This window comes from Meleagris gallopavo, chromosome 5 (assembly GCF_000146605.3).
Source record: "Meleagris gallopavo isolate NT-WF06-2002-E0010 breed Aviagen turkey brand Nicholas breeding stock chromosome 5, Turkey_5.1, whole genome shotgun sequence".
Lineage (NCBI taxonomy): Eukaryota > Metazoa > Chordata > Aves > Galliformes > Phasianidae > Meleagris > Meleagris gallopavo.
In genome coordinates, this window is record NC_015015.2 from 3,921,629 (window position 1) to 3,947,726 (window position 26,098).

Sequence of the window (26,098 nt, forward strand, 5' to 3'; positions counted from 1 at the left end):
TACTAGTTCATTTTTACTCATTCTGCATTACTGTGTCTAATTTCTCTGCTGTCAACAAAAACTAAAATCAATAGTTATCAAGAAAATCTTTCTTTGGAAGGTAGCTTGTTACAGAGCAAGTAAATAACCAACAGGTTACTTTCAAAAGATCAAAGGGAATTTCACCTGATGAAAAGTGAGAAAATTTGAGTCGAGGTTGTTACCTCCCACATCTTGACAAGACAACAGCTTGGCCATCAGCTCCCTCCTCATATCATAGAATTATAGAATCATGAAGGTTGTAAAAGACCTCTAGGATCATTGAGTTCAATGGTCAACCCATCCCCGCCTTGCCCACTAACCATATCCCTCAGGCTACATCTACACCTTTCTTGAACACCTCCAGGGATGGTGAGCCTCCCCACAACATAAAGATTGTGTTTCCTCTTTTTCCTTTCATGTTCCTCCCTGCACTGAACACTCTCTGATACCTTAGACCACACAGACCTACAATATGAGTAGTAATCCAAGAGTGGCCATTCCAATAAATAAAGAAAAATGATATAAGTGAGTCAGCGATGTGGCCAGTAGAAGAAATCTGTACCCACCATGTCTTACCCATCATTTCCAAGCAACATAACCCTACATTTTGTATGTTCTTACTATATGCTAAGAAAATAAATGCTTTCCTTTCCCACTCACTGGCATAATACTATGGCACTGTAGGAAAAGTTGATGGCTAATTTGGGGGCAAGATTTTCACATCAAGAGAAAATAGACTTACAGCTATGAGTTGTTTATAAATAGCGCCCTCCAGGATCAGGCAATCATAGTCAGCTTCTTTGGTGGCAACCAATATTTCAGACTCTAGCTGGGTATCTGAACATCCTTGGCAGATATCACCAGAGGCTGATCTTGGCCAGTACTGGGAAGGAGCTATCTATATATATCCAACTCAAGGAGTGAAGAGAAAAAGGCAACGCTGACTCCCATTTAATTAATTTTAAGGGGCTCTGGATCACAGAAGGCCAAAATAGGTAAGAAACAAACAGACAACTCTGTGTTAAACTCTGCTTTTGAAACAAGGATTCATAATGGGTGTGTTTTCAACCATCTCGATGGCTTTTTTCAAGCTTCTTCACAGCTGAAAGACTCAAAGACTGTGAACAGCCTACAATGATCTAGATAGAAGGGACAATTCTCCAACAAAGAAAATAGCTTTTCCATTTCCTCATCCACAAGTTACATGTTCATCCATCCTTCATTATATTTTGTCCTCTAAACTTCAGAAAAAAATATAATCTGCAGATTCACTTTTGTATTCCAGATAACTGGCACATAGTCTGCACATACCAGACTGCTCAATTAGACTTAATCTGTGTTAATCAATCTTTCAATTTTCCAAGCTGTATATTAATACATTTGAATCATGAAAACAGAATCTTTATCATCAAGTTGATTCAACAAGATAAAATATTAACAAAAACTCATTTATCATCTCTGCAGTATAAATCCTGTACATCAAATTATGATAAAAATTAATGACTAATCTCTAAATGCTGTGAGATATCCATTTAGTATAACAAAACAGCATTCACGAACAACTGACTTCAGGGAATGTTGTATTCATGTTAGTTTAATACCTTTTGTATTCAGTTTCTTTTTATTAAGATTTAAGTTCCATTTACCTACATATTTCTAAGACATCATAGATATCTTGGATTCAGAGTTCCATGTTATTAATGAATAATAAACCCCAGCAAATACATGCTAGAGAAAGGCAATATAAACAATCATTCAACATGTTTCTACCTCATAAATTTTCACTTGTACCTTACGAAGATTGTCTCCACTACATGACATTATGCAAACCAGCCTTTTCAACTAGTTATGCTGACACACATAACTTGCATGTAACTTAAAATAAAATCTAATAAAAATCTAATAAATCTAATAAAAGGGTGTGTTTTCACAGACATGTGAAAGTTGAAAATAGCTTAATGAAATAAGAGACAGAACACAACCATATTAATTACCAAAAGCTTGTTAGGAGCAACAATATTTACAAGGGCTTACTGGTATGTCAAGGACCTGTGACACATTTAGGTTCACACATCAGGCTAAGACATAGCAACCTGAGCAGCTGGTATAACATCCAACAACAACAAGAATAATCAAGCTGAACATTCTGCTATTTAGCTCATTATAATCTAACTACTGTATTCTTCAGCCATGCACCAGTGTTATGTTTTCTCCACTCTCATCCACGTTATTCATTTCTGTCATCACAGACCTAAGGGTTTTAAAGCATTATTCTTATCAAGGTCCAAGTAGCAACTTAAGACATTAGGAAAAGAAACAGAATCTATTTTAACAGATACACAACACGTGTGGAAAAGATGAATAATTGCAGTAATCCATCTGACCTGCAGAATGTAGCAGCAGCCACTAACAACACCAGGCGTGCCTGTTTTGGTTATTACATAGAATTAGGCAGACTGAAACTACTTTGGCTATTGGATGGAAGTACAGAGATTTAAGCAAGGCTAGCATCCAATCCTTCAACTACACATTGTTTTAAACAGACAAATATTAACTCAGAATACTGGAGATAACCTCAGGGCCAAGGACAGCAGCAGTACATTTTATTCAGTCGAGATTGCTTCTGCATAGTACATCTCTCTACCAGCTGCTCCCTCTGACCACCAAGATAGAGAAGTTAAGTAGCCAAATTCAGAAGAGGCTGTATCAAAAAACCCACGTGCCTTGCATTGTATAATTATCACCGCCTGTCTGGTTTGACCTTGGATTGCTGAGTACATGCATGTGTCCCTAAATGTGATGATGTTCCTGTGTCAATGTCTGTCCTCAGCATCCTCTCTCTCATATAAAAAATCCTGTAGCATGGCAAGCTGATCTTGTTAACCATGACTTCAGAGAGCTACCATCACCTGGAAAAGCTTGGAGAAAATAAAAAGTAATGACAAAAGGAAAGATGGGGTGAGAGGAGGTAAAAAGGAAGAGACAGAGATGGATTTTTGTGTAACAAAGTACTCTTAGAGAGAGAACAGCCCCAAAAATGAAAGCAGGAATAAAGTAAGAGATTAGTATGAAAGCTGAAGTGATGGAAAAGTATTATGATGAATAACAAAGAATTAGAGTCCTTCTCTTAGTTATCCTTGTTCAGATATCTGCTGCTGAACAGGGAAAAAGCCAACACTGATCATTTGGTCAGAAGAAGTCACTACCATCTCCTCTGTAGACTGCCTCAACAAAAAGTAACATATGGGCCTAGTAATTCTGTCCCATACATATGATTAGCAAAATTAAATACCAACAGGAACTTAAAAGAAACATTGCAAATTGAACTTGAAACAAAAGCAAAAAAAAACATGGCGTTACTTGTATTACAACAGAAGGTCAAACCAGATGAAGAGATCCTTCAAGTCCTAAGAGTTATATATACTTATTTTTTAAGTTACAAATAGTTCTAGTTTTCAGGACACTTCGTGACACAATACACTCTTTACAGCATCAAAACATCATTGAAATCAATACTGTTTATATCACTAAAAAGTGCTTTTTTTCGTTGTTTTTACAGAAACTGCTATTTTGCTACTGTAACAGCTAATGAAAGAGACCTCTTCATTACCTCCTACACTGACAACAAGAAAAGAAATGCACACAATAAGAATATATTGTATTTATGCCAGTAAAGAAAAAAAAAAAACAACGCCAGATGGAAGCACACGTTTGAAGAACAGCTTAACTGCTGAATTTTGAAAAAGCAAGCATATTAAGATATTTTAAAACATAGTGAAGCAGAAAACATGAGATGGAGTTTAACTTCCCTGAAAAAGCAAACTCCAAGTGCTCATGATAAACTAACAGCAGAAACTGCTTTACAATTTCCAAAATACATTTATCTACACCTCATTAGTTTTTATCCTCTTGTTTCTTAAGAGGAGTCACTTTATGAACCAGGACACATAAATAATGCACACCTCCTATTTAAATAAAAAACACCAAGTAGCAGCAATTGCAACTTAAGTCAAGAGGCTTTAATTTGCATGTCAGATTTTATATCTACCATTTCAACACATTGTCACAATGGGCCACCAAGCACACAGTCACTACGACTACAAGAGAGAAAATTTTCTCTTACCTGTGCTCTAACTCCCGGATGGACAGTATAACTCCTGAAGTCGATGCCTTCTGTTGAAGGGTTGCCAGAAATGTGAACTCACTTTTATTCCGAAACAGCTGAACCAACTTCTCACTCACATGGGGCGCTGCATGGATTTCTCTTTCTACATCTAAGGATTTTATTTAAAAAAAAAAAAAGGGGAGGGGAGAAGCGGGAGGGAGAGGAACAATGGTCCAGTAAAAATGCTAAGTCAAAGATTCAGATTACATTTTTCATTTTGCCATTGATATTTTTCCATTTTCAAGAGACATCTACCACACGCTCCCACTGCATTTCTTCAGTGGAAAAAAACCCAAACAAATGGCACCTTGTCAGCATGCCCACTTGTCACTTCGCCAAGTTCACAAGTGGTCAGCTACTGATTTTCTGACAATTTTTATTGGGATGCCAAGCCATTTGTGTCTGCTGTGACCAGATTAAATTGCTGTAAATAAGGTGTGCTGCAGGCAGATAAATAGGCTCCTAAATTCTGAGCAATCTCAAGCACTGCCTCTCCCAACACAAATCACCAAGCTCCAATTTCAGTTTTTACCATCAGCTTCATTACTGTCCTTCCATTGTACATCAGAGGGAATCTGTCCTCGCACTGTTTAAGGCAGAGATGTATTATTGCTAATAATGCTACACGGTTGTGCTTCTGCCCAAGAAATAAATACAAGACATGCTTGCAATATGCCATAGTTTCAGGGATTTCTCAGTTTAAGCAAGCAAAGCGTGACAGCTCATGCAATATTTATTAAAACCGTGGTGTGACCAGGCAGATCCAGAAATTTCAGTCTCACTAATCCTGCCCATGTCCAAGCAGCAGCACACCTTCAGCTATTTCATCTTCAAAGATTCAAATGCACCATCTCCCAACACATTCATTTTTATTTCATCCTTTTAGTCACAATATATCATCACCCCCCAAAGATGATTAAGTGACAAAATGCAGAAATCGTGGCATTTCACCTTCCCACCCCTTGTCATGTTGCTCATGCTGGGCCTTTATCACACATTCGTGAGACCTATGCTGCTTGCAGTTCCTGGGTGTCACAACCAATTAGAAGCCTAGCAAGCTCCCTTTAGAAAAGGTTTATTTAAAGCCAAAAATGCCAACACAAATTCTCAGCTGGTAGAAAACCATATAACTCTATTGAATCTTGAGAATCTGGCCCAGCATGAGTGCTGTAATACACAAAGGAGTGATGAGATTTACAATTCAGAATTTCACTGCAGGGGAGGGAGAAAAAAAGCATCATTAACTGAGGCTTTGCAAACTGAAAGAGAAGAGGCTGGCTTGAAAACAACCCGAAACTCAGGAACGTTGACTATGGACTGAACGCCACAGACTGAAACCAAACTGTAAGGAAGAAGTATTCAAGCATGCTCTGTAATTGGGTGTCTCAACTTTTTCTGTACAGCTTAAAGCCCTTCAAATGAGCCTCCATGCTCAGAACGCATAACACGCTTGCACTTTGGAAAGCTCACCTCTGAGAAGTACTGCAAATTAGACATCAAAAAATCACAACTCATCGCTTAAAAATCTTTGCCAGAGGTTCAAATTCACCCGATAAATAAACATAAGGTCCACCTTACAGCACCTATTTGTCAGACCAACATCACTTCCATCAGAAGAGAACACAGCTTCAAAGAACAGAAGTCGTTTCCACAGCCAACAGAAAGGGAAACGGAAGAAAGCATAGAGCACAAAACAGGAGCAGATTTTGTGTTTACCTACAAGATTTCATTATGTCTATCATGACACTCATGAAGCTTACCAAGCAAATATTCCTGGCCATAAATACTACCAGTCTTCTTTGAATCAGCTGACACAGGAGACACAACACTAAATATCCCATATACCAGGAAGCTCTCCAATATTACATCCAACTGCTAAGTGTATCCTCTACTACACTAACTTAACGCACTTTTCACTTTTAATGACTGCCAATTTAAAACACACAGCCGGTTTCTGACCTACTACACTGACAGAAAATCCATCAGTACCGAGTACCAAAGCACAAGTACTGTTCAGAGATAAAATTTCCAAGTGTTGACAGCTAAAGACAGCTATTTTGTTTTGAAGCCTAAGAACCCTGGTTTCTCACAATTTTGTTGTTAAAGGTGCTACACTCATCAGAAATCATATATTGCTTATTTGAAGCTCACAAAAATTTTGTTAAGTGAAAGCACAGACAGTGCTGTCAGTGGGACACATGCAAAAATTTCAATCAAGTCATGCAAAACCCAACACGTTCTCATTATAGACGGTCCCAGATATAAAGCCACATCCCCCCATTTATCCACCAAATTTTATACAAATACCATGCTCCTTAGTCAGATTCATCAGTGAGTAATCAATTAACTGACTACTCCAGTTAGAAACATGCTTGGAAATATCATGTTTTATTCTAGACCAGTGCTTAGTCACAAATACACTAGCAACACGTACAGCAGATCACATTAACTCCATTGATTAAAAGCAGTATTTGCCATAGATAGAAAATCCTGAAATTCCAAAAACATGGGTCCAAACTGCTAGATAACAAGCATTATTCAGGTGCTGTTTTGCAACCCTGTTCTAAAGCAACTAATAACAAGGAAGTTATTTAGCTTTAAAAAAAAAAAACAACACACTTCTGAGGATGGGGCTGCTTGTTTGGTGTAAATCTGCTCATCACCAGACCAAGGAGGTACCAGAGCACAGGAGCATCCTCTCGCTGCATAACCAAAGACAAACCTGCAGGTGTAGAAACATCTACTGGCAGGAAAATAAGGGGTAGAGAGGAGTTTTCCCAGCAGTGAGACAGCAGGTGAAACTGCAACTGGACCTGGGAGCAGAGGAGACTCTGAAGGCTCACAGGGATCCAAGTGTTCACATCCATAGGGCAGGGTGCAGGCTGTTCCAAAGGTCACATGCCTCCTGAGGGATCACAGCAAGGAGGCACACAAGGCCTCACAGACAGCACAGCAGGGCTACATGATCTCCAGGTATGTCATCAATTAATGTTTTGCATCACTTCTGCAGGAAGTACCATACTAATGAATTGGGAGTACAAACCACTTTAAGAGCTTTCTATTTACAAGCTGATTTTCACTCAAAAAAAAAAAGAAAGAAGAAATACCCTGAACATACATACACCCCCTCACTGCAGGTGTCCAAAGGGAAAATATATTTTACACTCTCTATAAAAATAACTGCCTGCTTGTAATGAAATGCCATATTTCCTACATAATATAGAATGATATAGGCTTATACAGTAATCTTCAGTGAAACATCACTTCATGCCTGGATGATAATGCAATCTCAGCAATAAATGAAATAAATAAATAAATGCAGATACAACTTTCATATGCCCTTCTATGCGAAGATATTTTCTTAATGTGAAATACTGACTGTCTGAAGGGCTTTTTAAATATACTAGAATGCTTCTAAAAGAAAAACCCACAGTCTGAAAGTACAACAAGTACAACAGATACAAATCACCTCAGAGCATTAAGTGAACTTACTTTCTTCAGCCAAACAGAGAAACACAAGATACCTCCACATTAAAAAGGGAAAGTTCTCAGTGCCCATAACCCACAGTGCGGAAGGGAGGGGAATTACATGACTGTTCGGACTGGAGTTCAAAGCTTTGAAAAAGAAAAATCACATAACTGGTCTTACAAGATGAATCCCAATCCATCTGGGAAATCTTTATTCTTCACTAAATGCTTCCATTGGAAAAAAAATCACTAAAAATGCAGGTCTAAATCAAGCTGGGCCTTCTGTAACAAGATACAGTTTGTCATTAACTACCTTGCTTTAGTACTTTTTTGTTTTACTTCCTTATTTCAGCAGGGAACGCAGAGCATGCAGCTTTATTGGTAACCTCAATCATTGCAAAACTATTTGTTTAAACGTGCTTTCGGGACATCCTTTGCACAGTCACGCCAGACAAGCACGTAGAAATTAATCCTGCAACAAGAGAGAATCTGGATCTCAGTGACAGCAATTAAAGAATCGAATGTTGCAGCACACTGGCTTTTACCTTGCTACGGGCAAAATCCAATAAGACCTAAATCTCCCTATGGAGAGAAACACAGAAATAAAAATGGAGTGCTGAGTAAGTTATTTAAGATGCCAGCTTTTCAAAATGGAACCAAGAGTAGAAGTGGCAGCGTCCAGAAGTTGCCTGGGATGGAAACAGAAGACAGTGCCACAAAACCCTTCTTAGTGAAGGCAAGTATTCAAAGCACAGACTCCTTTCCCCACTATGGTCCCACAGACTGTCTATCAAAGAACTGATAAAACCAATGCCAGACGCCCCTGCTGTCCATCTGCTCCCACTGCTCTACAACCATTATTCAGCCCAGACAAGAGGGTGACACAACCTCTCCTTTCCCCTTCAGCTACTACCAAATAGGCTCACAGAAGGCACGATGTTTTCCTACGAGTACATCTCTGCTGCTAGGTATTCTCACCAGCACAAAAAAGATATTCTAATTGCTTTATTTGCATTGCAAGCTCCGCTCAGAGTTGGTAATAAACAGTAGGAAATCATGTTCAATAGCACAGCTTTCTAAATTATGATTATTCACTATAAATCACTTTTTACATGTTGCTTCAAACAACGTTCCTCAAGAATAAGATCCATCTGCAGTGAAATGCTTGGCGATTTTAATATGCAAACCTCCTACAGAGATGATGTCTCATTTTAATTATTCTTTCGGCTTAATGGGTTTTCATTAAATTAGAGGAAGGAGCAATTATCAGGGTGAATAGCTAATGTTACAAAGGTAAGTTCCCATGACTATACAGCAAAGGCAGTTCTGCTAGAGAAGGTGGAAAAACAGTATAATGCAATGTAAACTCTTCCTTCGTACCATGTAAAACTACCTGGCAGTAAACATTCAGATATCACTGACAAACATCCATCAGAATGACAACTAGTTTACAAACTAGGTCTTGCCTAACAAAATTAATCTAGCATTCAAAATTATAGATACATTTCATTCCATCCAGTCCTAAAACTCCACAGTCCTAATACTGCAAACCCAATCCTAAAACTCCAGATGCCAGAGAGAACGGAATTCTGAGCCACTAAAGAAGTGAAACCACTGCTTATCAACTCACTGCTTCTCCCTAGTCAACTAACAGATTTGCTTAGGGGCTTACTGTCAGGCTCTTCACTACTTGAAAGCTCTCCCAGCCTGAGCACTGGCTGGAATGACCACACTCATGTTAATTAAGTTGTTGATCGAGAGGTTAAGCCTCTTGTTTGCTTTATCAGCATTTCAACCTGGACCAGGGAAACTGAGCTGCTCTGGGATAAGCAGAGCAGAAGATATCGTGCTGATACACACTGAAAGAGAAGGGAGCCACCTCTGTTTGTCAAGTCCCAGCCCAAGCAGGGGCAACAGAATGGGCACAGCAGCAGAGAACTGCAGCAAAGCCTACACTGCAGGGGCAGCCCCTCTTATCTACATCTAGGCTTCCCACCTCCAGAGCCCTTCTCATTTCCACGCAGGCAGACAGAACACTCAAGGCAAGCGGCAGAATCATTCTTCCCATGACAAAAGGATAAGCAGCAGGCATGGGTGCATGCACAACACAGCAACTAACACCACCTTCCAGGCATTTGGTGGGTACGGAGCACGAGCAGGAAACTTGAGCGAGCCCAAAGGCTTTGCAACAAGCTTTGCTGTCGAGAGCAGCTCTCACCTTGCTGCACATCGCCTGCTGCTCAGGCAGCTCCTTTTCTTCACTTGCAATATTTCAAGCAGCTACAGGGCGCAGGCTCACCTCCTCAAGTAGGCTCAACTTTGTCCTCAAGGGACTCGTGCTGAAATCAACACTATTTACAAATGGATGATCCCTTAAATTAACTGCTTACTCCAGAGCTGGTAGAAATGCTCCAGAAGTTATGCTACTGCTAACGGTGCGTCATCTGCTCTTAAATCATGTGAGTTAATCAAATTACATGCCTTGTTAGTTAATTAGTGCAGGAGTCACTGATTATAACTTCTTTTCCACTGTTTATCTATATCAGCTAACATATCGCATCACTGCGATTACGATAAAGGCTGCTGTTAGCAAATTCTGAAAATAACAGCTGTTCAGAAGAGTACTGACTACACCAGCAACACAGTCCCAAGGAGCAGTCTGAACACAGCCAGCAGCCTTGGCTGCCATACTAGTGAGCAACACTCATTTCCAGGATTCATTATTGACACAACACAGTCCACTCCAGGGCTCTGCTTCAGAGAATGTTAAGTGCCACTGCCACACGGGATAATGAGCCACCAAAAAATACAGCTTCTGTTCTGGCTTCATACAAAAGCAAACCCAGCCATCTTTTCCTTTTCTTCTACAGAAGATCTTCAGGAAAGCTCAGAACGACAGCCCCTCAAAATTGGAAGTGATCTCAAGAAAAAAAGAAACGGTAACACGCATTGAACTTGGCAAAACGTGCTCTTCAGGCACACGTACAAGAAATCTAAATGAGGATGCTACCATAAGGAGTTGAGTCTCTGGAGCTGAAAATCAGAGAATTTTGCAAGTAACTACTGATGGCACCCTGAGCTCACTCTCTCCATCTACACCCCTCCCCCCCGGGGCATTTGCCATCTAGAAACACACAATTGACTATGCAGAGGGAGTGATTGATTTGTCATTTTAGAAATTTTAATAATTCTGATTTCTCGTTGACAGAGATAGCCTATAATCCAGATTTTCAGAGTAATGCCAAGAGCCAGCAAAGCAGAAGAGGCTGAAAGCTCAAGTTGCTCAGTGTAGAAGATCCCAGCCTCACCCCAGCAGGGCCGCTCAGAGAGCAGCACTCGTCTCCCTGGTGAAGGCATGTGTCCTTCAGCATGCACATCTGAGCACCAGAGCTCAGCAGTTGTTAGCTGATCCTTAAAACAGAGGCCTCTGGCTCAGTTTCTTTGCTTGCGGAGAGAAATTACAGTGTCCAGTGCTACTTCTGGCAGCAAACAGATCTGGCTACATCCACACAGAGGTTTTGATTTCCAGTCCAGTAAAGCCTTTTAATCACAGGAATAATCCAACTAAAGGCAGTGAAATTATCCCACAAGTTCAAAGTTAATATATGATGACATGCTCTTGTGGTCAGAAGCTCCAACAGTGGCACTCTCAACAGTTGCTTAATTATTTTTAAAGCATTTTGCTGGCTTACTGCTAAAAATCATATGCTTTTTCATTTTCTTTATGCAATTTGTAAACAAATACGTGCCATGAATTCATTCTCCCTTCTGTTTTCTTTACCTCAGAAAAAAATCACTTGTGTGTTGCTGCTGAAGAAAATTAACTCCTAGCTGCCTGCTTGATTTACTAACTGCATGATAATGGCACAGGGTACAATACATTTGTCAAGGCCTCTCTCTGCTCAAGTATAATTTCTCCTGTCAGCCTCTTTACAATTACATTTGTATTGAATATTATAGCCAACCTTGTTTTGTGGGACACACGTGAGCGCACGTTTACACCTTCACCCCAAATACGAATTGATTCCTCTCTGTGAAGCCCTGCACACAGTCCCCCAGCAAAGAGGCACAACCACAGCTAACACACTTAATCATTCCCTGCAAGTTTTATATGAATTATTTGAGAGATCTAACAATTTTCAAAAATGCCACAATAATAACTGTTTTATCTTTTTACACCATAATTATGATTTTGAACATCGCTTTTCTTATTTCATCCGAGCACACCACAACTCATGAATAAAATATGACAACTTTGATAGCATCCATTGCTGTGGGTTCATCCGTAACAGCAAACGTGCTCAGGGTACTAAGTGCTCCCTCTTGCTCCACAAGCCTTTGTTTCAGAAAAATAAGCTTTTATTTAAATAGAACTGCCACATGTGTCCCCCTTTTTTGCATTTCTTGCCGTTAGCAATAACACCAGCAATCATGTTTACTTTTTGTTTTAATGACTACATTTTGAAACAATTACGGTGGCATAAAGCTAGAGAAGCAGAATATCCCATCTGAAAGCTGGTACTCGCAAGACATCAAAAACCATTAAAAGCACTGCTAGCACCAGAGAACAAAAGACTAACACAGAGAGAGGAATACTATCATTAAAAAAAAAACCACTTAATTCTGTTCTGGTTTTGTAATTAATTACAATGAAGTAAACCTAAGCAACTTCCCCTGTTTTGCTAAGACGACTACTGTAACTAATACTGCAGAGTCCTGCTTTGACAGCTCCTCAGTAAATTCCTCTACAAGGAAGGCTGGAGATAAAGGCCAGTGCACGAGGTTTCCAAATCACCAGCATTTCCCAATTTATACTCCAAATGTCACTTTCTAAGCTGCACTGCTTCGTCTTTCAAACGGTATGATGAATATCTGCAGAGACCTCCACAGACCACAAAAAACCATGACACATGCATCAAGCCCACTCTCCTCCCACACACCTTGGCTTGGTTGTTTTCCCTAGTCCTGAGAACAGGCTCTGAAATTCCAACAGTGGTACAGGCTGTGAGCAGAGAGAGAAACAGAGACAGATCTGTGCGCTGGCAGTACATAGCCTTTCATCAGAGAAGCAATGAGTATTTAACCTCCAAGATCCAGTTTCATGCTTGTTGCACTTTCAGGGCACCTACGTTGCCTTGCAGCCTACAAAACGTAAAAGGCAAAGGGAGGAGAAGGAAGAGCAGTGAGAAACACAACTGCCTTAACACCAACCTGCCCACTGTAGGAACCATCTGTTCCCACTACTGGAGAACTCCTAGCTTCAAATGGAGGAGCACAGGCACCTAGAGCAATCCCTGCAGCTGCAATCATCCTATACTACTTTTGGGTGTTTTTTTTTTTTTTTCCTAGTTATAGCAGAGAGGATCAGTGGGACATCCAGAAACATTAGCAGAGAGGGTGGGAGGATGGGGAGTGAGAGATTTTAGGAAGCCAGAACACCAGCCCTCAGCTGGAGTACTGAATGTGTCAAATCAGTGATTCACAGGCCCCTCTACTGTCAGAATTACAGAGTCAATTTGGCTGTTTTAGCAGGTATGCAGCCTACGTAACTACTGATTTAATGAATGTTTTAGTGGACACCAGGTGCCAAAATCTTCTGGTCCATTTACTAAAAAAAAAATCCACACTACTAATGCTCTGCATTTTGTATCATTGAAAGGCCACAAAAGGCAAGGCAATCACATGATATAATGCCATAAACCAGCACAGTATGACATGATTACTTCTCACCATTTATGTGGCAAAAATGAAAAATGAGGGAAAAAACGTCCCCCTCGTGTCATTTATACACCCACACTGCAGGTGGCAAGATTAATCTAGAGTTTGGCATAGAAGAAGCAGGCTGAGGTCTCAACTAGCATCTAATTTTTATTCTTGATAGGTAGTTGAAGACAGCAGGGCTTTTCACTGCAGGAAGTTTTCCATGCCTGCCCCTTGCATTTAGTCTGTATCTGCTTTTGTGCACCTTTTTAAGATACAAAATCTTTAAAAAAAAATCATGTGTCTTTTTTCATTTAATTAAGCAGAACAAACAGAAATATTCCTATCAAACAGACATTAGATTTTCAAAACGGTTTTAATGGAAACATGTTAAAGACCCCCTCTTGGGGTTCAGAGCACCCATAAAGGGCCACGTGGTTTCACTGTCTACAGTGAGAACACAGTGCTTCTGCTCCATGAGCCATTTTACCAAGCAATGCTCCTATTCAGCTCTCTTTTACCCCAGCAGCTGGCCCACAAGCCAGACCTGCAGCACTGGGTGCAGGGCTCTCCACCCCAGGGCAGAGGCACAACTCCAGCACTCACCTTGCATCCCTTCAACTTCCCAGGGCTATCACTAGCACACACACCTGCTCTCTGAAACATCACAGAATGGTACTCTTACTGCACTACAATTCTCATTTTCTAAATAAGTAGTTAATAAAGTCTTATTATACTGCACATAGTCAGGTTTAAGAGTATCAGGTCACTCACATCCTTTGTGGGGGGGGGAAAAAAAAAAAAAAGACATTTCTGTTGTGTTTCTGTTCTGATGAAGATACAAGAAACTCAAACTGTTATTCTCACTTTATCTAAATTGATTTCCTCTCATTTGAAGAACCTAGCTGCTCATGCTGTGGGGGAAGCATGTCACATTTACCAGCAACGTCAGAAACCAATTCCTCCATTCCCCCTCCCCACCCACGGAAGAGTACAGACCCTTTGCTTTCTTTCTGCTTATCTTCCTTGCAGGACTTTGTCAACAGTTTGCCAGAAGCATTCCAGGCTTTTAGCGTTACTACAGAAATACTGAAGTGCTTCTCCCATGTCCCTCTGTACTTGCCACGGCGGCAATGAAGATAGACAAGGAGAACAATTATTATCTCCCAGCAAAGCAAAAATAACTGCCAAGAGCAGAGGAAAGGCGTGCTCAGAATTCTTCCCTCATCATTAAAGACATGATGGGAAACCCAAAAAATGTCAAGTATAACAGAAGGCAGCATGACAACTTTCAGGATGGAAAAAAAAAAACTGGAAATCAGTCACTGTAGTTTTGTATGGCCATGTTTCTATTTTAGACTATGCTTATATTTTATTTTTAGTAGGGTGGGGGGGGGGGGGGTTAAAATGGGTGTAATGAACGAGAAAGTCTGTGAGGATTTACAAACTGTATTTTCATGTATGTGGGATACACTTTAGTCTTAGGGCTCCAGGGTAATTCAAATTGAGACAGGAATGGAAACAGCCAACACTGGATGGGTACACAGAAGTCTGGGCTCCGGCAAAGAGAATAGCAGATTGCCTAACTTTGGAGAACGAGAGCACTATTCAATATTTAGGTCTCAAGTAATTGTTTCTTTCTTGATGATTCAGTTCACTCATCTCTACCCAGCTCATTTGTACTTAGACTCCAGATCATCTCCCTCTACTGAAACTGGTCAGTTTTGCAGAAGATATAAACCCCTTAGGCTCATTTCTTCATCTCCAACAAAAAAAAAAAAAAAAAAAAAGGAACCTACATCGCTTACACAAAACTAAAACATGAGCCATATTGAAAGAACAAAGATAAATAAGAAGTTAAGCAGGTGTCAGTACTGAAGCCACAGAGGAAACCTTGCTCAGCCCTGCAGGAACATGCTACAACACCGACCTCAATGGCAGGATCACACACAGCTTTCCAGAGCCTCAGTCATTGCACAAAGAAAAGAACAAAGAGCAAGCAACACTTGTTAACAAATAAGGATTTTGTCTTATTGTTATTGTTGAAGGCACACCTTGAAGAGCAAATCTACCGTATTTAAATCCTTCTCTGAAGACAGAGCAGACCATGACCAAGTTAATTATTCTAGCGCAGTATCTGAGACTGCAATTAATTAATTCTTTTCACACCACTGCTGTTAGAGGAGAGGGTATTAGTACCTCAGCTTTACAGGTGAACAACCTAAGCAGAGAAAATTAAGGTTCCAAGTCACTAATTAAATACACACAATCCAAGTTTTATCCTCCAAAAACATTTGTTAAAAGTTAGCACAAAGCACAGACACCCAGCGCTGCCAAATCTGAGCTTCCAGTGCTTTTTGCTGTCTTTACTGCAAGCAAACCTTCACCTGAACCCTACCCACCTAATGTAAGACTGCAGCACTCAAGTTTCTCACTCAGTTCCAGCTACTCACCTCTCCCTCCAGGCTGCAGCTCCAGTGACCGTCCTCCTTATCCCAGTGCCCACCTCCCTTCCCCTCAGCTCAGCATCCTCACACCGCTCGTCACTGCTTTCTTCCCAGCCACCACCAATTCCCTCCTTGCCCTCAAGCTCCTTGCCACAGCTGTTTCTCTTCTCTCCCCTCCAACTACCCCCTGTGAGTCCCAGTTTCCTTGCCCTGCCTGTCACTGTTAATCTCATCCAACTGCTACTCACCACCTATTTCCCCAGCATCAATCTGTATCGTTCCCTGCCTCTCAGGAGAGCTCCTTTATCCCAGCTGCATTACTGGCTCTTTACGTTACATACCCCTGCATTTCCAGCTTTATTTCCCTCCTTTTTGAACTTTCAGAGAGGTCTGGAGAAGGAGGGTGAAAAGCATGAGAGCAACTACAATCTCAAAGAGACTGAGTACCTGCTCACCATCCTGCTGACAGACATGAGCTGAAGAAGCTGAATTTCTTTCACCACCCTCAGACAGGGCCACAAGGAGCAACAAGCCCCTAGATGCTCATACGCACTGCCCAGTTTCCCCATAGAACTGCCATGGATCCAGGTAAGCACCCATGAAAGCACATCAGTGAATTTAGCCACTAAAACCTTCTGGCATCTTCACTCTTAGCAGCACTTGACAGAGCAGCTTTCACCCCACAAGCCTCCCCCACACACCCAAGCCCAGGTGCTGGCCCAGTCCCCAGCCAACAGAGCCAGCAGCCCCAAAGCTCTGAGTAAATCCTAAAATGTGCTATCCTCTGGTGTTAGTCCTAGGATTATTACAGTTGGAAATCACCTCAGAGATCCCCAAGTTCTACCCCAACCCACCCCCACCAGCCACATCCCTCAGTACCACATCCCCAGTTCTGAAACATCCCCAGGGATGGTGACCCCTCAAGCCCCCAGGTAGCCTGTGCCAGCACCTCACTGCTTTTCCTGAAAATAAATTCCCAATATCCAACCTGAGGAGATCTCAGTGGAAAAGAGAGCAGAAATGGTCAATACTGAAAACACTACCATGTGCTCAGGGCAGCAGGCTGGGCTGCCTGCACTTCAGGCCTGCACAATGCTTTCACTCACAGAAAGGATTTTTATTTTACCATTGCACACTTCTCTCACAGATACAGCAACTCTGCACTTGGGTAAAAACAGGAAAAAAAGAGGGTAAAATGCAAAACCTCCCCACTTCTGAACACAGACCCATGCCAGGTGCTGAGGTGCTGGTGGCAGAGATGCTATGAGGAGAATCTCTGAGAGCAGACATGGAAGAATGTCCCTGCAGAGCACTCTTGGCACCACAGGAAAATACATAAAAAAAGGGGCAAAAACAACAGCTAGGGGGGCTATACAGGCACCAAGCTGCCAGCCAAGGCCAGTAAATGGCTGTACCCAACAAAAAAAAAAAAAAAAAAAAGCAACTCAATAAAGCTCCCTTTTCCAAAGTACAAGAATCCCTGTAGGCAGGAAAGACCTCTGCACCACTGGTGTCCCAAACCTCTCCCACATGACAACAGTGAGAGAAGCGCTCTGCTCCTCACAGCTGAAGGAGGAGCAGGGCTGAAGCGCCCATGGTGTGCCCTCTCCCTTTGCTTTCTGCCAGGTAAAAATGATATTGCTTGCACTCCTGTTTGCTATAAACATCCCAGGAGAGATAGCAGAAAGCAATGGCCCTGGCTGATTATCTATGTTAAGAGCAAGCAACGCACTCAGCTCCAAAACTCAACTTCAAAGGGGTCTGGAAACACCTTCACTCTCTGAGAGAGGAATTAGCAAGTCAAGAAGGGAGCTGTCTAGAAACTGGGATCCGTAACATCCTGAGAGGAAATAGCTACAAGGAGGAGTGTGCTGCTTCTGGAAGCTCACAGGAGCATTCTGAGAGGCACCTCTGCTCTGCAGCCCTGCTCTCCCCTTCCACCTGAAGCAGGACGACCCTCTCATTGCAGGAACTCAACAGAATTTCCTCATTTCTCACAAAACAGTGCTGTGCTTGAAGACACTTGGTTATTTTTTCTCCTTTCCTGTCAGAGGAGAACACAACTGTATAGAAAAAGAAGCCAGAAGTAACCAATACAAAGCAGGAAGGAGCACGACTGAACTCTGTGCTGCAGGAGCCACAGGCCAGGCGTTTCCCTTATAAATCCAGTGCTTCTTTAATACAAGTAAAAGAAATAGTCAAGCAAAAAAGGACTGCATAGAGGTAGACCTTCAACAGTACGTGGCAGTGGTCAAAACTACTCCAAGCTACAGATAGTACATGGAGTGAAAAGACAGTTCCTAATTTAAAGACAAAGTTGAAAAATACTGCCAGATTGGTAGGAAGGGGAAAAACAAAACCTTAATCAACTCCTTGTGGGACCTGCTTTGTAGGTAAAGACTTTAAGCCTCTATCAAAGAGGTTCAAGAGAGGTGTTGAGCGAAAAAGAATTAGAAAGAAATGAGTGTAGCTGACAGATTGTAAAAGGAATAAAATTTTCCTTCCACAATGAGAACTGAGTGCTGAACAAAAGTCACTGATTAAGGTAATCACATAATGTAACAGGCTAAAGATTGGGCTCGCTCTATCCAGGAAAAAGCTGACCAGCTAAGTGCCTCCTCAGGCCTTATGTATAACTCGAGACTTTCTCTGCTTCTGAACCTTCAGCTTGAGGTTTCCCCCCTGCAGGGGACAAAATAAGCCCTGCTTCCCTACTATCGGAAGTATAGGATGGGACTGAGCTCCATTATGCAGGATACTCGCTGCTCAGTGCTTCTTAACATACTAAAATGTATACCATAATCCTGTTATAGTAACTCCAGTATCATTTCCTCATGCTAAGACAGTATTCCCAAATGTCTTTCATGCAATCTTTGTAAGACATTGTTGTAATGCATTAGGGGGATGATCAATACTTTCAATACATTTCTTTGAGTTAGATCTCTCACCCACTCCCCTAAACTGATTCCCTGAATTTTTCAAACTCATGGCTGAAGGTAAAGAGATGTGCAGTTGGACACCAGGACCATGGGATCCCACTCCCCAAGAGCACTCTAGTCATGAGTTTACTCTCACTTTCTTTTATCCTCTTCTGCTGGAATAAGCAGTCTGGATGCAACAATTATTCCCCCCTACTCTTTCAATTATTAACAATAAGACACCACAATTTTAGGAATAACGTGCTGTTTGCACAATTGCAATTGTGAATTAGAAATTAAATTTCATCTAGTTTGTGCTGTCTTTTCCATTTCAAAGAGAACGGGACTGAAACACCCAAGTAACGGAACTGATCAATCAAAAAAAAAAAGTCAAGCTGAAATAATCAAAGAAAAAATCCCAATAGGACCACTCAGATGACTGCACTTAATTGCAGGTTTCTATGCTTTTCTGAATTAGGAACACATTTGCTTGTCCAAAAGCAACCCACATCTCTCAATTGCCACTTTGGTTCTGTCACGCTGTCACACAGTTTGCAGTGGAGTTAAATTTAATTCTATGCCTGTAAAACTGCTTTGCATGGCAATCCGAGTTTCAGCTCTTACTATCAATATCATAAAATCAGAATACTGCACTGGCTACAATTGGGGTAGTTTGGGAACTTCAGAGAAAAAGTCATTCTACATTTCCTCTGTGATACATCAAATCCTGAGGTCAATCTCCAGAAGTTTTGTAAGAGAGCTTCTGTAAGAGAGCTAATGCCACTGATCAAAAAAGTCAAATTAAAGACAGTCATTTATCTTCCTACTGTGCACTTCTATCACTCCTATACCTCCTTTTTTTTTTTTTTAATCTTTCTGCTTCTAAATACAGCTGAGTGTCCAAAACTCATAAAAAGAGCTTAATTCACACAAGAAGAATCTTGCTAGGGAAAACAACTCACATTTTCACTACAGCGCTATGCAATCCAGTCTGGGTCAAAGTTACTATTTCTTTACCTCACTGATTTAGACTTGCAGGGATGCACAATGTAATACTCCCAGTTTGAACAGCTCTAGTGAAATCATATCAGGAAAAACATCTTACAAGACAGAAAATGTTCCCTGGGGAGCATTTGTCTAAGCTCAGAGCCCTATTATATTGCTGCAGGGACACAGCCAAAGTGGGGGTAAGGAGCAGGCAAAACTGCCCTGTGAAAACCACATGTCAGGCAACAAACTCACAAAATCACTTTCTCTTTCCCTGAACTAGGAGACTCTGAGTGGTGAAAGCACAGAAGTGGTCTCCTAATGAGGTGCCCTTATCAGCAATCAACTTGCCAGGTGTGGTGGGACCCCGCCTGCCTGGTGCCCCGCATGCTGACAGGAGAGTAGCAAGGCACAGCACATACCAACTACTGGCACCTGGTAAGAGCTAATCAGAGCAAAGCTCTGCTGAAAGAGAGCAGCAAGTCCAGCAGGATACAGACATTTTTCAACTAAGCACTGACTTTCAATCTTTTCTCTCCCCCAGGACTGTCACGTTGGCTGGATTTCTGTGAAATTCTGTGGGGAAAGAAAGTATTATTTCTTCCAACCTGTGCTTAGCAGTTGCCCATACATCCCTGTGGGTTCTTAGGGTATGGCAAGATAAAAATTGAAATTAAGTACCTTCTGGTTCCAGCCAAAGGACCTGGCACATAGCCTAACTGTAGCTGTAAAGTAAGTCACCTCCATTACTAAATGAGACTTCATACAGCTGCTGACATTTAACAAATAACAGATAGGAACAAGAAGGGAAGCAGCCAGCGGGCAGCCTCAGACTTCCATCCTATCCGACAGCAGCAGCAAAAGAGCTCTCACAGATCTCTCTCAGGAAGGAGCAATGTTCCAAAGGTCTTGAATCTTCTCCTAGCTCAAGGGCTGCTGAGCTTATCTGAAGACAGTAACTTCCCATGCCATCTTCCAAGAAGTTTTGTACTATGAACAATATCCAAGAACAAGACTATTCCTGTGTGCATTGAAAAGATTTTTTTTTTTTTGCTGGGGGAATTAGAAAAAGCTTTATTTAGCTAATTACAGACTCTGAATTGTATATTCACTTCATATCATGAACTCTTGTTCAGCGCTTCTGTGAACATCTATTTTTTAATGTCTGCTCACATGAACTTTACAGGCAGTACTTTTTTTTTTTTACATCAGTCTTCTCTCAAGTTTGTAAGCTACAGGTGCAGCCTTTCAAGGCAAATAGGACTGAACAGACACAAGATTTTCACCATTGGTCTCTATATTCAGTATCAAGGGATTCAATCAGTATCCCCCAAAAAAATAAAAAATAAAAAACCATCTCAGTCATCTTTCCTACAGCTACGACTACCAGTCTGCAAAATCTCACCATGAGAGTTCATCAGCACAGCTGCTGTTAGCTGCACAGAATGGCAGTTGGAAATAATCAAATAATTTAAGTTAGTTAGGCCACTGCAGTCTTTGGAGGAATATCTGTACTTCAGTACTATTCATCTGTAACACAAAAATCTGTAGTCAAGTGTATCAGATGAAAAACTACTGGTAACTTTAAGTGATTAAATTAACACCCATCTTCTGGGCACTGATCTGGCAAACAGTGAAAATTCACTACTCAGCGTAGCGTAGAAGATTGGAAATATGACTAACAAGATCTGAGATGGTCTCCAGAAGTGTCTGCTTCGCCACCTAAAGTGGCCTTGACCAGGCAAAAAATGAACGTCAGTAATTCCAAGTAATAAAAGAAGCAGATCTGTAAAGTTCACAGTATTGCAGATCCAGAAGAAAAACTAAACGAGATCACGATCTTTTGCCTCTAAGAACATCTACAGAGGAGAGGGAGAGATCAAAAATTAAGATCCTAATATACCCACTTTAATGCATATAAAAGAAAAAAACAAACAGGGATTCTCCATAATAGATGCTCCTACCCACACTTTAATGTTTGTTAATCTCTAGTGACGTAAGAGTCCCTCTCATGAGATTTTGTCTCTTAATCTGGGCTTCTGGTAAAGCTTCCCAATTCATCACTCCATTAAAAAAATTTCAATGTTTCTCAAGCATTATCTTAGAATATTGGATGAAAAATTACATTACCTTTCAGAGTGACTGGTACTGAGTTCTGACAGTTAAACACAATACAGTTTGATCTTCTCACTTGGGCGGTTCTCTCAGTTGATGAGAGACTTGCTACACGTTACTAACCAGTGTCAAGACATTAACTGCCTCCTCCTGTCTACACAGCTTCAGCTCTGGGTGTCTCTTTTATGCGTACAATGACAGAGAGAAAGTACCCAAGAATACAACAGTCTATGCCTTCGAACCATTTTGACATGCTTAATTGGAAAAAAAAAAATACTGGGGAGTATCATAAATCTACCAGAAAAAAAAACTTCCCTAGAGCCCGCTAACCTTGGTGACCTGGCAGCACACACACAAAAATCAAGAACCAACCAAAACTGTATATATTTGAGCAAAAGAAAGTGACAAGCGAGACCACTATTACAAGGATTCAGGCATTAAAGCTCTTATGAGCTCACACAGACAGAAAGAGGGTCAAGAACATGTGTCTTACTTTGAAATAAAAACGCTTTGCTGGCATTGTGCAGTCCTGGCACTTGTGTTACCCCAATGGTTGTATTCATGAGATCCAGTTCTGTGATGATATCAATTTGTAAGTCAGGATCCATCCCAAATCCTACAGCTGTTGGAGGGAAGAGAGGGAGAGAGGGAGACAGAGTTAGATCAATTTTTATTTCAAATCAGATAATGAAAAGCACGGAGAAGAATACCTAGTGTAGGCATTTCCATTATCTTCACACAGACACCCCGTATACAGTAATTACTTAGAAGACACAGTAATTCTGTTGCAAGAAAAAAAAAGATATTCTTTTCCAAATCTTTCAATTAAACTATTTCCTTTTCACAGCTTTTATTATGCACAACTGGAAACATTACGAAACTGATACATTAACCCAGCATCCTTTTGAGGCTGAAAAGCAATAAATAAAAGCATAAGCACCTACGCAAAAGGATGAAAGAGATGTGCAGCATACAACTATTGGCTACAAAATTTCCAGGGAGACACAAGGGCTGGAAATTCCTCTCACATTTCACAGGTAACTGAGACCAACAGACCAGGCCCTACAGATCAGTCTAAATATAATCTATTTTCCCTACTGCACAAAATGACCCTGGAGGAAATATGGTACCAGGATGAAAGATGCCATAATCACAGAGCCCTGGGTGAGTCACAAAGCCAATAAAGCTTATGGAGCACATCTTCTGTATTTAAGCTCAGCCAGCCCCCACAAAGCACACCAAAGCCTACCTACAACTAAGAAATGTTCATTAACTAAACCTTCTGATCTGCAGTAGCAGCTCCTATAGAAGGCTGAATCCAGACCTAAGATTTAGAAAGGTTCATGCCTGAGAAAAGGCTGGTCACCCCTTTAATTGATAGGGGAAATCGATGAAATTGACAGAAAAGATGCACACACAAGTAGTTTGAAGTTACTACCTTCAAAAGTTCAGGGCAACTTAATGACTATGGTACACTGAATTTTTAAACATAACTCCTTTCTCAAGGGATGGCAAGAGGCCAGCCTGACCGCAGTATCTTTCTCAGTGTAGTAATAAATACAGCACGAGACCTGTGCCTGAGACATAGGTCAAACCACCTCACACAGGATCCAAGCACTTTCCTAATGAAAATTTTTGCTAACATCATTAGTAAGGTTCTGAGAATGAAAGCCTGACGCAGCCAAAGTCAATGGTAAAACTCCCACTGACTTCTGTAGGCAAGGACATTACCTGTGAAACACATCCAGATTGATATCCACTGAGTGGACTCCAAATTCAGGTCTAAATTGATTTATTTGGCATTCCAAGACTGTGCTTCTGGATCATTTAAGCAGTCTGATTCTTTGAAAGGCTCTAAAAAAAATTACTGAGGTGTACAGAATGAACAAGAAGTTACATATTCTGCTCATAAATCATCTGTTTCACAGTACTTTCTCCTATATTTGGATAGGAAAATTCCTTCTGATAACAAGCTGTGCTAACACAGAGGACACTATTGCACAGTAAGGTGAGTAGTAAAAGACAAATAGTTTTAGTAAAAAGAAAAAAGACAGTTTTAAAAAGGTCTCTGTCAACCTTACTCTACAATGAAAACCAAGATACAGAAGCACTGGCAGAACTGAACCTCCAGAAATGCAAGTATATCAACGTGTCCACATACACAGTGCTTTCATGAGGATGTGGGAATAAACACCACTTTGTAGAAAGTTTAAATTGGGCGTATGAACCCAGATAAACTGCTCCAAAAGAAAAACCTTCCCAGGTAGTCAGCAACATCATCATGTTTCAGTACTACCTGTGTCATCACCCATCCCAGATGCTCAGGCACTGCAGGGCTACAACTGATGCTGGGCATATCAGCAGACCAAAAACACCTGAGAGAAACCTACAGCAACTCTTCCAGTGCAAGGGCTGCAACTTGAGATCCCCCAACACAAACAATAAAATATTATTAGAGAGAGCAGCCTTTCTGATCAAAAGTGTTAAAGCAAAGGTTGTTTTAGGAAAAAAAAAAAATTACTTACTATTTCTTCAAAAAGATTTTATCCAGGAGAAAAGTCACACACTGTAAATTGTGCAAACTAACTTATCAGACAATCTCACCTACCCTACCGAGAGGGAAGTGAGATTTTTCCCTTATTGGAAAAAGGTTAGATGTGTCTGGAGCAACAAGAACCTACTGCTATGAGGGCAGACAGGGTAGAGACTAAAACTTGCTCAACAGAAAGGACAAACCACATCCAATAAGACAAATCCTGACCCCGTTAAAGGCAATGAATGCTCCACCACTGACATCAAGAGGGTGAGGACAGAAACCACATCCAGCATGTATAGACACTCCCATAAATCACCGAAGCTCCGCTGCTCTGTTAAGGCTATTTATTCCAGCCTGGATACCAAGGGCTCAACAAGTACCGATCAACTGCAGCTCCACAGACTTCAATTTATGCCGGGGGGGGATCCTGTGTGACAACTTCAGTGTGCCCCCTCCCAGCTTTTCAAATGCTTTCAAGAAAGGAGATTATTTCTAATGTCACAGCATCCATTTAGCAAAAGACTAACGTTGCATTAAATACGTAGTCATTTGTAGTCATTTTCCTGTGCTGGCTCTCCAGTCTGCAGCAAGCACTCAGAAGCCTAGTTAAATAATTAATAAACAACAAATCAGCAGCTTCAGTATCATAACTAAGTCTCCTTCTCCCCTGTGGTCTCTTATGCTCTACCAAAAAGATTCCACAAGCGTACCAACTGCATCTAGCATGTTCTGCTGCCTCCCTTCAGCAGAAGGAAGGCTGGAATGGAAGTCAAAATTAACCATCAACCCGTAAGTCCTTACTGGAGAGCTGTGCAAAGCTTAGGCTCGATCCTGACCAATGGTGCTTTCAATTCCTATTTAAAGTAATTGGGCCATTTCCCTCACATCAGTGGCTTACACAAGCAAAACTCCAACTAATTCACTCAGGGGGCGGGCACAGAAATCATCTCAGGACTTGGTAGATTTGGCCCAACGCAAATTGAAGGCACTAGAGTAGATTAAAGGATTAAGCCATATAATTATGAGTGATGTCACTAGGAAATCCCTAAAAGAAATTAATTCCACCTCACAGCTCCGACAGCTCATACGCTCTGCTTGCACCTTTATCACCAGCACCCAAGCCCTGGCAATCACACCACGCTCCAGCTAGCTAACGTGCACCGTATGATGTCTGCAGCACATACATAATTTCCTCGACCCCGCTGTATGCGAGCTGCCTGGGGACAGAGAAACTTTCAAAGCACAGCCGACACAGCCCAGCTGTGCCCACACAACCATGTGCAATCATTCAGGTGGTAACTGGAACCTCCACCTGAGGCACTTTGCTCGGCCCTCCCGCAGCTCCACCAGCAATTGTTGCTCACAAAGAACTTTCCGAGCAGCTTCGCAATCCCGAGCAGGAGAGTTCGGGCTCCTATTTACCACCTCAAGCGCCTGGGTGCGCTGCTGGGGAGAACGCTGCTAGCAAAGGGCGATCGGCACGCTCTCCCAACTACTCCACGCATACCACCTCTCAAAACCAACGTATTTCAATGGGAAAACACTAAGAACAATTTTAAAACAGCGCTTCTGCTAATCGCACCGGGAAATTTCCCTGAGAACACCTACGGACGCCAGCGAGGAAACGTCCCTCGGGCGAGCAAGGGTGCGCTCGGGGTAAAAGGGAGAGAACAAAGCCGCCGCCGGGAACGGGCGCCGGCAGCGCTCCGCTGGGAAACGGCACCGCGGCCCCACGGGCTGC

General features: G+C 41.5%; 1 protein-coding gene across 3 annotated transcripts in view; it reads right to left on the reverse strand.

Moving 5' to 3' along the window:
* NELL1 (neural EGFL like 1) overlaps window positions 1-26,098 on the reverse strand; it is a 273,232-nt gene that overhangs the window by 246,630 nt on the left and 504 nt on the right. For all 3 annotated transcript variants that reach the window (XM_031553393.1, XM_010710718.3, XM_031553394.1), the window contains exons 2-3: window positions 22,315-22,443; window positions 4,145-4,295 (exon numbers count right to left, since the gene is read on the reverse strand). In XM_031553393.1, the coding sequence (XP_031409253.1) occupies window positions 4,145-4,295; window positions 22,315-22,429 (266 nt within the window). In that variant the 5' untranslated portion in view covers window positions 22,430-22,443. The remainder of the gene's footprint in view (window positions 1-4,144; window positions 4,296-22,314; window positions 22,444-26,098) is intronic.